This window comes from Oncorhynchus tshawytscha, unplaced genomic scaffold (assembly GCF_018296145.1).
Source record: "Oncorhynchus tshawytscha isolate Ot180627B unplaced genomic scaffold, Otsh_v2.0 Un_contig_1806_pilon_pilon, whole genome shotgun sequence".
Lineage (NCBI taxonomy): Eukaryota > Metazoa > Chordata > Actinopteri > Salmoniformes > Salmonidae > Oncorhynchus > Oncorhynchus tshawytscha.
Genome location: NW_024609750.1, coordinates 283,897 through 299,592, shown reverse-complemented (window position 1 = coordinate 299,592; position 15,696 = coordinate 283,897). Strand labels below are relative to the sequence as shown.

Below are 15,696 nucleotides of genomic sequence, written 5' to 3'. Positions count from 1 at the left end.
GGAGCCTCTACTAACAGGTGTCTGTATAGAGCCTTGCTACTAACAGGTGTCTGTATAGAGCCTCTACTAACAGGTGTCTGTATGGAGCCTTGCTACTAACAGGTGTCTGTATGGAGCCTTGCTACTAACAGGTGTCTGTATGGAGCCTCTACTAACAGGTGTCTGTATAGAGCCTCTACTAACAGGTGTCTGTATGGAGCCTCTACTAACAGGTGTCTGTATAGAGCCTCTACTAACAGGTGTCTGTATGGAGCCTCTACTAACAGGTGTCTGTATGGAGCCTCTACTAACAGGTGTCTGTATGTGTCTGTAGGTGTCTGTATGGAGCCTCTACTAACAGGTGTCTGTATGGAGCCTCTACTAACAGGTGTCTGTATGGAGCCTCTACTAACAGGTGTCTGTATGGAGCCTTGCTACTAACAGGTGTCTGTATAGAGCCTCTACTAACAGGTGTCTGTATGGAGCCTCTACTAACAGGTGTCTGTATATAGCCTCTACTAACAGGTGTCTGTATGGAGCCTTGCTACTAACAGGTGTCTGTATAGAGCCTTGCTACTAACAGGTGTCTGTATAGAGCCTCTACTAACAGGTGTCTGTATGTAGCCTTGCTACTAACAGGTGTCTGTATGGAGCCTTGCTACTAACAGGTGTCTGTATGGAGCCTTGCTACTAACAGGTGTCTGTATGGAGCCTCTACTAACAGGTGTCTGTATGGAGCCTCTACTAACAGGTGTCTGTATGGAGCCTCTACTAACAGGTGTCTGTATGGAGCCTCTACTAACAGGTGTCTGTATGGAGCCTCTACTAACAGGTGTCTGTATGGAGCCTCTACTAACAGGTGTCTGTATGGAGCCTCTACTAACAGGTGTCTGTATGGAGCCTCTACTAACAGGTGTCTGTATGGAGCCTTGCTACTAACAGGTGTCTGTATGGAGCCTCTACTAACAGGTGTCTGTATGGAGCCTTGCTACTAACAGGTGTCTGTATGGGAGCCTTGCTACTAACAGGTGTCTGTATAGAGCCTTACTACTAACAGGTGTCTGTATGGAGCCTCTACTAACAGGTGTCTGTATGGAGCCTTGCTACTAACAGGTGTCTGTAAGCCTTGCTACTAACAGGTGTCTGTATGGAGCCTTGCTACTAACAGGTGTCTGTATGGAGCCTCTACTAACAGGTGTCTGTACTGTGTCTGCCTCTACTAACAGGTGTCTGTATGGAGCCTCTACTAACAGGTGTCTGTATGGAGCCTCTACTAACAGGTGTCTGTATGGAGCCTCTACTAACAGGTGTCTGTATGGAGCCTCTACTAACAGGTGTCTGTATGGAGCCTCTACTAACAGGTGTCTGTATGGAGCCTCTACTAACAGGTGTCTGTATGGAGCCTTGCTACTAACAGGTGTCTGTATGGAGCCTCTACTAACAGGTGTCTGTATGGAGCCTCTACTAACAGGTGTCTGTATGGAGCCTCTACTAACAGGTGTCTGTATGTAGCCTCTACTAACAGGTGTCTGTATGGAGCCTCTAACTGTCTGTAACAGGTGTCTGTATGGAGCCTTACTACTAACAGGTGTCTGTATGGAGCCTTGCTACTAACAGGTGTCTGTATGGAGCCTCTACTAACAGGTGTCTGTATGGAGCCTCTACTAACAGGTGTCTGTATGGAGCCTTGCTACTAACAGGTGTCTGTATGGAGCCTCTACTAACAGGTGTCTGTATGGAGCCTCTACTAACAGGTGTCTGTATGGAGCCTCTACTAACAGGTGTCTGTATGGAGCCTCTACTAACAGGTGTCTGTATGGAGCCTTGCTACTAACAGGTGTCTGTATGGAGCCTCTACTAACAGGTGTCTGTATGGAGCCTCTACTAACAGGTGTCTGTATGGAGCCTCTACTAACAGGTGTCTGTATGGAGCCTCTACTAACAGGTGTCTGTATGGAGCCTCTACTAACAGGTGTCTGTATGGAGCCTTGCTACTAACAGGTGTCTGTATGGAGCCTCTACTAACAGGTGTCTGTATGGAGCCTTGCTACTCTTTTTCAAATGTATTTCTACTGTTGATTTGATTTACTTACTTACCTATATACACACACACACACACACACACACACACACACACACACACACACACACACACACACACACACACACACACACACACACACACACACACACACACACACACACACACACACACACACACACACACAGAGCCTGTAAGTAAGCATTTCACTGTGAGGTCCACACCTGTTGTATTCGGCGCATGTGACAAATAAACTGAGATTTGATTTAATAGTTGGTCTTCAACAACCTCCCAGTCTTGTCCACTTGTTTTTTTTATAGTTGTGGGGTTGTTTATCATAAGAAAAATCTGTTTTCTGTTGTAAACAACCCCCCCTAGTCATCACACAGCTGTTTCAGATCTGGGTTACAACCACAGTGACCTGAAATGACCATGGAGCTCTGGTGCTGTTTCCCATGTCCTAGTCTCTGGTGCTGTTTCCCATGTCCTAGTCTCTGGTGCTGTTTCCCATGTCCTAGTCTCTGGTGCTGTTCCCCATGTCCTAGTCTCTGGTGCTGTTTCCCATGTCCTAGTCTCTGGTGCTGTTTCCCATGTCCTAGTCTCTGGTGCTGTTTCCCATGTCCTAGTCTCTGGTGCTGTTCCCCATGTCCTAGTCTCTGGTGCTGTTTCCCCATGTCCTAGTCTCTGGTGCTGTTTCTCATGTCCTAGTCTCTGGTGCTGTTTCCCATGTCCTAGTCTCTGGTGCTGGTGCTGTTTCATGTCCTAGTCTCTGTTGCTGTTTCCCATGTCCCTGAGTCTCTGGTGCTGTTACTACATGTCCTGTCCTAGTCTCTGAGGCTGTTTCTACTGTGTACTGTCCTAACCTGGGCTGTTACTCACTGAGGTCTGCTACTAACACTGTGTCTGTACTACACTGTGTAACCTGACTAACACTGAGGTCTGCTACTACACTGTGTAACCTCTGCTACTACACTGTAACCACACTGAGGTCTGTTACTACACTGGTGTGACTAACACTGAGGTCTGTCTACTACACTGTGTCTGACTAACACTGAGGTCTGCTACTACACTGTGTAACCCTGACTAACACTGAGGTCTGCTACTACACTGTGTAACCCTGACTAACACTGAGGTCTGCTACTACACTGTGTAACCCTGACTAACACTGAGGTCTGCTACTACACTGTGTAACCCTGACTAACACTGAGGTCTGTTACTACACTGTGTAACCCTGGCTAACACTGAGGTCTGCTACTACACTGTGTAACCCTGGCTAACACTGAGGTCTGTACTACACTGTGTAACCCTGGCTAACACTGAGTTACTCTGTGTAACTGTTACTAACACTGTCTGTAACCCTGGCTAACACTGAGGTCTGTTACTACACTGTGTCCACTGAGGTCTGTTACTACTGGTGTAACACTGTCTGTTAACCCTGACTAACACTGAGGTCTGTGAACCCTGGCTAACACTGAGGTCTGCTACTGTGTAACCCTGGCGAACACTGAGGCCTGTTACTACACTGTGTAACCCTGACTAACACTGAGGTCTGTTACTACACTGTGTAACCCTGGCTAACACTGAGGTCTGCTACTACACTGTGTAACTCTGGACTAACACTGGGGTCTGTTACTAGACTACATAACCCTGACTAACACTGAGGTCTGCTACTACACTGTGTAACCCTGACTAACACTGAGGTCTGCTACTACACTGTGTAACCCTGGCTCCGTGTCTGAGGCTGGCTGAGGTACCCATCCCTTCCATGTCCACAACATCATCATCTGATCCAACAACAGCTGTCAAAGCAAAGACCCTGGCAAGACATCCAATGTGTCCCAAATGGCACCCTATTCACTATATAGAGCCCATAGTGCTCAGGTCAAACGTAGTGCACTATATAGGGGCCCATAGTGTTCAGGTCTAATGTAGTGCACTACATAGGGAACAGTGTACCCTTTGTGACACAGCCATCACCGGCCATTTCAGAGGGAAGTTTTAAAGAACAGAACAAGAGAAGAAGTAAGTGGATAATGGGGGGGTCTAATTGGTAGTCATCCCACTGTCAACAGTTTGTCTGATGTGCGACAGCGAGGGCTCTGAGCTCCAACGAGGCCCAGCGAAGCACGCCATCCATCACAGCGCCTCTCTGGAAACAAACAGCTCTGTAAATGTAATGATGCTCCAGTGAAATAACTCTGAACAGTAGATTTCCTCCTGTCACTTCTGATCTGGAGAGAGTACGGTGAGGAGAGGGAGGAGAGGAGGGAGGGAGGGAGGGGGGGAGGGGGGAGGGGGAGGGGAGGGAGAGGGGAGAGGGAGAGAGAGAGAGGAGAGGAGAGGAGAGGAGAGGAGAGGAGAGGAGAGGGAGGGAGAGGAGGGAGGAGGAGAGGAGAGGAGAGGAGAGGAGAGGAGAGGAGGGAGAGGAGAGGAGAGGAGAGGAGAGAGGAGAGGAGAGGAGAGGAGAGGAGAGGAGAGGAGAGGAGAGGAGAGGAGAGGAGGAGAGGAGGAGAGGAGAGGAGAGGAGAGGAGAGGAGAGGTGTTTTGTTTTTGGTGTCATCACAGAGGAGAGCAGAGGAGAGGAGGGGAGGAGAGGGTGAGGAGAGGAGAGGAGATCTGATGTCTAGAGGAGATGGCTGGGAGCCTGGCTCAGAGGATGTTACATAACGCTCTTGTTTTGTTTTTGTGTGTCATCACAAATTGTTGCATCGGAGTGGGGATTTAATGGGTGACCCACAAACGCTTGGCTCAGATCTGATGTCTATAGTACTGATGGCTGGGGAGCCTGGCTCAGATCTGATGTCTACAGTACTGATGGCTGGGGAGCCTGGCTCAGATCTGATGTCTACAGTACTGATGGCTGGGGAGCCTGGCTCAGATCTGATGTCTATAGTACTGATGGCTGGGGAGCCTTGCTATAGTCTGATGGCTGGGGAGCCTGGCTCAGATCTGATGTCTATAGTACTGATGGCTGGGGAGCCTGGCTCAGATCTGATGTCTATAGTACTGACGGCTGGGGATCCTCGCTGAGAAGCAGTACTTAGTGGGACAGTTGAGGAAGGAGATAGAAAACCAGGAAGAGGAGAATGGTTGTTGTGGTCCAATCATCATCCTCCTTTGTGTCTGAAGCTGTGTTGTGGACTTCAGATGAGAAGGAGGTGAATGAGTGGATGCTAGCTGAGCCTGGGTAGAAGCGGGCGAAGCCTATAGATTCATATCACAGCCTATAGGGTTAAACTACATTCTGTAATCATAGCTTCCTGTTCAAGCACAAGCATGCTACACCACTTCCTGCCTCTGACTTCGAAGATGAGGCCCTTCAACCAGAGAAGGGAAAGGTTGACCTGTATATCTGCTGCGGAGATGGAGAGAGAGAGAGAGAGGAGAGTGACATCTCCTGCCTTCTGCCTTCTGCATTACAGTTGCATTAGAAGAGGTTTTCAGTAGAGAAGAGGTTCTCAGGTCCAATCTGTTTACAGGCTACTGTATTAGGAGCACTGGGACACAGTCCTTAATGCATGGTGCTACTGTATTAGGAGCACTGGGACACAGTCCTTAATGCATGGTGCTACTGTATTAGGAGCACTGGGACACAGTCCTTAATGCATGGTGCTACTGTATTAGGAGCACTGGGACACAGTCCTTAATGCATGGTGCTACTGTATTAGGAGCACTGGGACACTGTCCTTAATGCATGGTGCTACTGTATTAGGAGCACTGGGACACAGTCCTTAATGCAATCTGTTTACAGGCTACTGTATTAGGAGCACTGGGACACAGTCCTTAATGCATGGTGCTACTGTATTAGGAGCACTGGGACACAGTCCTTAATGCAATCTGTTTACAGGCTACTGTATTAGGAGCACTGGGACACAGTCCTTAATGCATGGTGCTACTGTATTAGGAGCACTGGGACACAGTCCTTAATGCATGGTGCTACTGTATTAGGAGCACTGGGACACAGTCCTTAATGCATGGTGCTACTGTATTAGGAGCACTGGGACACAGTCCTTAATGCATGGTGCTACTGTATTAGGAGCACTGGGACACAGTCCTTAATGCATGTATTAGGAGCACTGGGACTACTGTGCATTGCTACTGTATTAGAGCACTGGGACACTGGGACACTGTCCTTAATGCATGGTGCTACTGTATTAGGAGCACTGGAGCACTGGGACACAGTCCTTAATGCATGGTGCTACTGTATTAGGAGCACTGGGACACAGTCCTTAATGCATGGTGCTACTGTATTAGGAGCACTGGGACACAGTCCTTAATGCATGGTGCTACTGTATTAGGAGCACTGGGACACAGTCCTTAATGCATGGTGCTACTGTATTAGGAGCACTGGGACACAGTCCTTAATGCAATCTGTTTACAGGCTACTGTATTAGGAGCACTGGGACACAGTCCTTAATGCATGGTGCTACTGTATTAGGAGCACTGGGACACAGTCCTTAATGCATGGTGCTACTGTATTAGGAGCACTGGGACACAGTCCTTAATGCATGGTGCTACTGTATTAGGAGCACTGGGACACAGTCCTTAATGCAATCTGTTTACAGGCTACTGTATTAGGAGCACTGGGACACAGTCCTTAATGCATGGTGCTACTGTATTAGGAGCACTGGGACACTGTCCTTAATGCATGGTGCTACTGTATTAGGAGCACTGGGACACAGTCCTTAATGCATGGTGCTACTGTATTAGGAGCACTGGGACACTGTCCTTAATGCATGGTGCTACTGTATTAGGAGCACTGGGACACTGTCCTTAATGCATGGTGCTACTGTATTAGGAGCACTGGGACACTGTCCTTAATGCATGGTGCTACTGTATTAGGAGCACTGGGACACTGTCCTTAATGCATGGTGCTACTGTATTAGGAGCACTGGGACACAGTCCTTAATGCATGGTGCTGTTTACTGTATTAGGAGCACTGGGACACTGTCCTTAATGCATGGTGCTACTGTATTAGGAGCACTGGGACACAGTCCTTAATGCATGGTGCTACTGTATTAGGAGCACTGGGACACTGTCCTTAATGCATGGTGCTACTGTATTAGGAGCACTGGGACACAGTCCTTAATGCATGGTGCTACTGTATTAGGAGCACTGGGACACAGTCCTTAATGCATGGTGCTACTGTATTAGGAGCACTGGGACACTGTCCTTAATGCATGGTGCTACTGTATTAGGAGCACTGGGACACAGTCCTTAATGCATGGTGCTACTGTATTAGGAGCACTGGGACACAGTCCTTAATGCATGGTGCTACTGTATTAGGGAGCACTGGGACACAGTCCTTAATGCATGGTGCTACTGTATTAGGAGCACTGGGACACAGTCCTTAATGCATGGTGCTACTGTATTAGGAGCACTGGGACACAGTCCTTAATGCATGGTGTTTACAGGCTACTGTATTAGGAGCACTGGGACACTGTCCTTAATGCATGGTGCTACTGTATTAGGAGCACTGGGACACAGTCCTTAATGCATGGTGCTACTGTATTAGGAGCACTGGGACACAGTCCTTAATGCATGGTGCTACTGTATTAGGAGCACTGGGACACAGTCCTTAATGCATGGTGCTACTGTATTAGGAGCACTGGGACACAGTCCTTAATGCATGGTGCTACTGTATTAGGAGCACTGGGACACTGTCCTTAATGCATGGTGCTACTGTATTAGGAGCACTGGGACACAGTCCTTAATGCATGGTGCTACTGTATTAGGAGCACTGGGACACAGTCCTTAATGCATGGTGCTACTGTATTAGGAGCACTGGGACACAGTCCTTAATGCATGGTGCTACTGTATTAGGAGCACTGGGACACAATCATGGTGCTACTGTAATGCATGGTGCTACTGTATTAGGAGCACTGGGACACAGTCCTTAATGCATGGTGCTACTGTATTAGGAGCACTGGGACACAGTCCTTAATGCATGGTGCTACTGTATTAGGAGCACTGGGACACAGTCCTTAATGCATGGTGCTACTGTATTAGGAGCACTGGGACACAGTCCTTAATGCATGGTGCTACTGTATTAGGAGCACTGGGACACAGTCCTTAATGCATGGTGCTACTGTATTAGGAGCACTGGGACACAGTCCTTAATGCATGGTGCTACTGTATTAGGAGCACTGGGACACTGTCCTTAATGCATGGTGCTACTGTATTAGGAGCACTGGGACACAGTCCTTAATGCATGGTGCTACTGTATTAGGAGCACTGGGACACAGTCCTTAATGCATCTGTTTAGGCTACTGTATATTAGGAGCACTGGGACACTGTCCTTAATGCATGGTGCTACTGTATTAGGAGCACTGGGACACAGTCCTTAATGCATGGTGCTACTGTATTAGGAGCACTGGGACACAGTCCTTAATGCATGGTGCTACTGTATTAGGAGCACTGGGACACTGTCCTTAATGCATGGTGCTACTGTATTAGGAGCACTGGGACACAGTCCTTAATGCATGGTGCTACTGTATTAGGAGCACTGGGACACAGTCCTTAATGCATGGTGCTACTGTATTAGGAGCACTGGGACACAGTCCTTAATGCATGGTGCTACTGTATTAGGAGCACTAGGAGCACTGGGACACTGTCCTTAATGCATGGTGCTACTGTATTAGGAGCACTGGGACACAGTCCTTAATGCATGGTGCTACTGTATTAGGAGCACTGGGACACTGTCCTTAATGCATGGTGCTACTGTATTAGGAGCACTGGGACACTGTCCTTAATGCATGGTGCTACTGTATTAGGAGCACTGGGACACTGTCCTTAATGCATGGTGCTACTGTATTAGGAGCACTGAGACACTGTCCTTAATGCATGGTGCTGCTGTATTAGGAGCACTGAGACACTGTCCTTAATGCATGGTGCTACTGTATTAGGAGCACTAGGAGCACTGGGACACTGTCCTTAATGCATGGTGCTACTGTATTAGGAGCACTGAGACACTGTCCTTAATGCATGGTGCTACTGTATTAGGAGCACTAGGAGCTCTGGGACACTGTCCTTAATGCATGGTGCTACTGTATTAGGAGCACTGAGACACTGTCCTTAATGCATGGTGCTACTGTATTAGGAGCACCGAGACACTGTCCTTAATGCATGGTGCTACTGTATTAGGAGCACCGAGACACTGTCCTTAATGCATGGTGCTACTGTATTAGGAGCACTACGAGCACTGGGACACAGTCCTTAATGCATGGTGCTACTGTATTAGGTGCACTAGGAGCACTAAGACACTGTCCTTAATGCATGGTGCTACTGTATTAGGACCACTGGGACACTGTCCTTAATGCATGGTGCTACTGTATTAGGAGCACTGAGACACAGTCCTTAATGCATGGTGCTACTGTATTAGGAGCACTAGGAGCACTGGGACACTGTCCTTAATGCATGGTGCTACTGTATTAGGAGCACTAGGAGCACTGAGACACTGTCCTTAATGCATGGTGCTACTGTATTAGGAGCACTGGGACACAGTCCTTAATGCATGGTGCTACTGTATTAGGAGCATTAGGAGCACTGAGACACTGTCCTTAATGCATGGTGCTACTGTATTAGGAGCACTGGGACACAGTCCTTAATGCATGGTGCTACTGTATTAGGAGCATTAGGAGCACTGGGACACTGTCCTTAATGCATGGTGCTACTGTATTAGGAGCACTGGGACACTGTCCTCAATGCATGGTGCTACTGTATTAGGAGCACTGAGACACTGTCCTTAATGCATGGTGCTACTGTATTAGGAGCACTGAGACACTGTCCTTAATGCATGGTGCTGCTGTATTAGGAGCACTGGGACACTGTCCTTAATGCATGGTGCTACTGTATTAGGAGCACTGGGACACAGCACTGGTGACTGTATTAGGAGCACTGTCCTTAATGCATGGTGCTACTGTATTAGGAGCACTGGGACACTGTCCTTAATGCATGGTGCTACTGTATTAGGAGCACTGGGACACTGTCCTTAATGCATGGTGCTACTGTATTAGGAGCACTGGGACACTGTCCTTAATGCATGGTGCTACTGTATTAGGAGCACTGGGACACAGTCCTTAATGCATGGTGCTACTGTATTAGGAGCACTGGGAGCACTGGGACAGTCCTTAATGCATGGTGCTACTGCTACTGTATTAGGAGCACTGGGACACTGTCCTTAATGCATGGTGCTACTGTATTAGGAGCACTGGGACACTGTCCTTAATGCATGGTGCTACTGTATTAGGAGCACTGGGACACAGTCCTTAATGCATGGTGCTACTGTATTAGGAGCACTGGGACACACTGTCCTTAATGCATGGTGCTACTGTATTAGGAGCACTGGGACACAGTCCTTAATGCATGGTGCTACTGTATTAGGAGCACTGGGACACAGTCCTTAATGCATGGTGCTACTGTATTAGGAGCACTGGGACACTGTCCTTAATGCATGGTGCTACTGTATTAGGAGCACTGGGACACAGTCCTTAATGCATGGTGCTACTGTATTAGGAGCACTGGGACACAGTCCTTAATGCATGGTGCTACTGTATTAGGAGCACTGAGACACTGTCCTTAATGCATGGTGCTACTGTATTAGGAGCACTGGGACACAGTCCTTAATGCATGGTGCTACTGTATTAGGAGCACTGGGACACTGTCCTTAATGCATGGTGCTACTGTATTAGGAGCACTGGGACACAGTCCTTAATGCATGGTGCTACTGTATTAGGAGCACTAGGAGCACTGAGACACTGTCCTTAATGCATGGTGCTACTGTATTAGGAGCACTGGGACACAGTCCTTAATGCATGGTGCTACTGTATTAGGAGCACTGGGACACTGTCCTTAATGCATGGTGCTACTGTATTAGGAGCACTGGAGCACACACTGTCCTTAATGCATGGTGCTACTGTATTAGGAGCACTGAGACACTGTTTAATGCATGGTGCTACTGTATTAGGAGCACTGAGACACTGTCCTTAATGCATGGTGCTGCTGTATTAGGAGCACTGAGACACTGTCCTTAATGCATGGTGCTACTGTATTAGGAGCACTAGGAGCACTGGGACACTGTCCTTAATGCATGGTGCTACTGTATTAGGAGCACTGAGACACTGTCCTTAATGCATGGTGCTACTGTATTAGGAGCACTAGGAGCTCTGGGACACTGTCCTTAATGCATGGTGCTACTGTATTAGGAGCACTGAGACACTGTCCTTAATGCATGGTGCTACTGTATTAGGAGCACCGAGACACTGTCCTTAATGCATGGTGCTACTGTATTAGGAGCACTACGAGCACTGGGACACTGTCCTTAATGCATGGTGCTACTGTATTAGGTGCACTAGGAGCACTAAGACACTGTCCTTAATGCATGGTGCTACTGTATTAGGACCACTGGGACACTGTCCTTAATGCATGGTGCTACTGTATTAGGAGCACTGAGACACAGTCCTTAATGCATGGTGCTACTGTATTAGGAGCACTAGGAGCACTGGGACACTGTCCTTAATGCATGGTGCTACTGTATTAGGAGCACTAGAAGCACTGAGACACTCCTTAATGCATGGTTCTACTGTATTAGGAGCACTAAGACACTGTCCTTAATGCATGGTGCTACTGTATTAGGAGCACTAGGAGCACTGAGACACTGTCCTTAATGCATGGTGCTACTGTATTAGGAGCACTAAGACACTGTCCTTAATGCATGGTGCTACTGTATTAGGAGCATTGAGAAACTGTCCTTAATGCATAGTGCTACTGTATTAGGAGCACTGAGACACTGTCCTTAATGCATGGTGCTACTGTATTAGGACACTAGGACACTGTCCTTAATGCATGGTGCTACTGTATTAGGAGCACTGGGACACTGTCCTTAATGCATGGTGCTACTGTATTAGGAGCACTGAGACACTGTCCTTAATGCATGGTGCTACTGTATTAGGAGCACTAGGACACTGTCCTTAATGCATGGTGCTACTGTATTAGGAGCACTGGGACACTGTCCTTAATGCATGGTGCTACTGTATTAGGAGCACTAGAAGCACTGAGACACTCCTTAATGCATGGTTCTACTGTATTAGGAGCACTAAGACACTGTCCTTAATGCATGGTGCTACTGTATTAGGAGCACTAGGAGCACTGAGACACTGTCCTTAATGCATGGTGCTACTGTATTAGGAGCACTAAGACACTGTCCTTAATGCATGGTGCTACTGTATTAGGAGCATTGAGAAACTGTCCTTAATGCATAGTGCTACTGTATTAGGAGCACTGAGACACTGTCCTTAATGCATGGTGCTACTGTATTAGGAGCACTAGGACACTGTCCTTAATGCATGGTGCTACTGTATTAGGAGCACTGGGACACTGTCCTTAATGCATGGTGCTACTGTATTAGGAGCACTGGGACACTGTCCTTAATGCATGGTGCTACTGTATTAGGAGCACTAGGAGCACGGAGACACTGTCCTTAATGAATGGTGCTACTGTATTAGGAGCACTGAGACACTACCCATAATGCACTTGACCTTGTCCAAAAGATATCCTTCCCAGATAATGTAAAGCGCTCCCAATATTGGGTTAGTAAATACCCTCCAGCCAGTAAACACCAGCCATGTGATTAGCTGAGGTAAAGTGGAATAAGTAGCGTGGGTGGAACAGGGGACAGGATTATATAGTTGACCAGAACGTGGCATAAATCCACTACTCAGAAATAGGGTTCAACATACCACTTTCACAATACTCAGAAGTATCTTGGCAAGCAGACAAAACATGAACTGTGACAAGCTCTACTCTGAATTAAAAGGAGTTGGCCAGTCTGTCACACAATGGGGTGGAGAGGGTGTTCTGTAGAGGGGAGAGGTGTTCTGTAGTGGCGGAGGGGGGGAGGATGGTGTTCTGTAGTGGAGAGAGGGTGTTCTGTAGTGGAGAGGGTGTTCTGTAGTGGGGAGAGGTGTTCTGTAGTGGCGGAGGGGGGAGGATGGTGTTCTGTAGTGGAGAGAGGGTGTTCTGTAGTGGAGAGGGTGTTCTGTAGTGGGGGAGGGGGAGGATGGTGTTCTGTAGTGGAGAGAGGGTGTTCTGTAGTGGAGAGGGTGTTCTGTAGTGGGGGAGGGGGAGGATGGTGTTCTGTAGTGGAGAGGGTGTTCTGTAGTGGGGGAGGGGGAGGATGGTGTTCTGTAGTGGAGAGAGGGTGTTCTGTAGTGGAGAGGGTGTTCTGTAGTGGAGAGGGTGTTCTGTAGTGGAGAGGGTGTTCTGTAGTGGAGAGGGTGTTCTGTAGTGGAGAGGGTGTTCTGTAGTGGGGGAGGGGGGGGTGTTCTGTAGTGGAGAGAGGGTGTTCTGTGAGGAGAGAGGTGTTCTGTAGTGGGGGAGGGGGAGGGGGTGTTCTGTAGTGGAGAGAGGGTGTTCTGTAGTGGAGAGAGGGTGTTCTGTAGTGGAGAGAGGGTGTTCTGTAGTGGAGAGAGGGTGTTCTGTAGTGGAGAGAGGGTGTTCTGTAGTGGAGAGAGGGTGTTCTGCAGTGGAGAGGGTGTTCTGTAGTGAGTGAACGTGAGTGGCCTTGCCAAAGCCCAGAATTGAATCCCATTGAAAATCCATGGAAAGACTTGAAGATTGCTGTTCACCACCACTCCCCATCTAACTTAATAACAGAGCTAGAGAAAATCTGCAAAGAAAAATGCGAGAAACTCCCCAAATCTAGATGTGCAAAGCTGATACTGACAACCAAGATGACTCACAACTGATAGAAATACCCAAGATGACTCAAAGCAGTAATTGCCACCAAAGGTGCTTCTACAAAGTATTGACTCAGGGGTGTGAATACTTATATAAAATATAAATATTTCTGTATTTCTTTTTCAATAAATTTGAGAAAATGTCATTAAGGTGGTATTGTGTGTAGATGGGGGAGAAAAAAAAAATATTTAATCCATTTTAAATTCAGGCTGTAACAACAAAATGTAGATAAGTGGAAAAATGTGTTCAATGATAAATACAATGTCTAAAGTGTGGAATAATACATGTTTCAATAACATTAGGATACTTCTGAAATAATACACCTAAATATTTCATATTTGATCAACAACGACCTTTAACGTCATCAGAGACCATATAGGTTTTTAGCGCTAACAGCTAAATTGAACACGGTCCCTAAGTAGGTATCCCTCCAGATCAGGGGACCATTCATAAAGTCCACCGGCGTGTTATACAGTACGCTGCCTGGTCGACTTGGTCGACTTGGCCAAGCACCACATTGAGATCAGCGGAGAGATATCCAGCCACGTAAGCATTGTCTGTAACAGTAGAGTAGCCCTGAAGTCCCGTACTTACACCTCTCATATGATGCAACATCGTCAGGAGGTTTCCCTTACGTCGACCAGAACTTGTAGCCTATTCAGAGATACTCTGATATTCAGAAGCAGGTAAGGTTACCATTCAAACTATAGCCTCAATGGTAACGATTAGACTTCATCAACCACTAAACATGTCTGTGCGTAATGTTACGCCACATAGTTAGTTGATTTCTCCGTGGACAATTATCTATCAGTAATAGCGTGGACTAAATAACGGCATATCAACGACATAACTAGAACCAAATCCGCATGTCTGAATGAAGCGGAAGAACAGAAACCAGATAAGAGTCTATACTACTAGAACCAAATCCGCGTGTCTGAATGAAGCGGAAGAACAGAAACCAGATAACAGTCCATACTACTCTCCTTTAATCCTCAATAGACCGTGAGCCAGTCAACCACATTTCCACAACCTTGCTACTCTTTCAAAAGCCAATGTGTTCACATCATAAGAAGTAGGCTATAATAAACGCTGTTTATTTTTCTCACCAATAATAATGGCACATGCGCTGAGGAGTCCGATTTCTTTTTTAAGCGTGACTCTATCTGACGGCGAGTCACTCTTATCCTTTCCATTGAGTTCCATCATGGGCTGTTGCGCCTGATCCGTCTCAGCGCAGCTCTTCCGACTCCTCTCTGTCCCGTCCATGTCTGAGGCGCGCAACTATAAAACTGCCTCACTCAGTTCCTTCGCCTGAGCTCATATACAGCATCGACGCACGCCAAGTTCGGTGGACACCACACGCATGCGCGGCGGTAGGACAGTGTGCTTGATTCAAATAGCATGCAAATAGTCAGTGGTGTAAAAAACTTTAAAGTACTGAAGCCATTTTGGGTGGGGGGTAGATGTACTTTACTATTTCATTATCTTGGGAGGGGGGTAGATGTACTTTACTATTTCATTATCTTGGGAGGGGGGTAGATGTACTTTACTATTTCATTATCTTGGGAGGGGGTAGATGTACTTTACTATTTCATTATCTTGGGAGGGGGTAGATGTACTTTACTATTTCATTATCTTGGGAGGGGGTAGATGTACTTTACTATTTCATTATCTTGGGAGGGGGTAGATGTACTTTACTATTTCATTATCTTGGGAGGGGGTAGATGTACTTTACTATTTCATTATCTTGGGAGGGGGTAGATGTACTTTACTATTTCATTATCTTGGGAGGGGGTAGATGTACTTTACTATTTCATTATCTTGGGAGGGGGTAGATGTACTTTACTATTTCATTATCTTGGGAGGGGGGTAGATGTACTTTACTATTTCATTATCTTGGGAGGGGGTAGATGTACTTTACTATTTCATTATCTTGGGAG

The 15,696-nt window shown here is 47.1% G+C and overlaps 1 protein-coding gene across 1 annotated transcript in view; it reads right to left on the bottom strand.

The window, feature by feature from the left end:
• Window positions 1-15,070, bottom strand: part of LOC121845718 (asc-type amino acid transporter 1-like) — a 61,826-nt gene extending 46,756 nt beyond the window's left edge. Inside the window, 1 exon segment of the mRNA XM_042317558.1 lies at window positions 14,863-15,070. Within this exon segment, the coding sequence (XP_042173492.1) occupies window positions 14,863-15,022 (160 nt within the window). The 5' untranslated portion in view covers window positions 15,023-15,070.
• Between the last annotated feature and the right edge of the window lie 626 nt (window positions 15,071-15,696).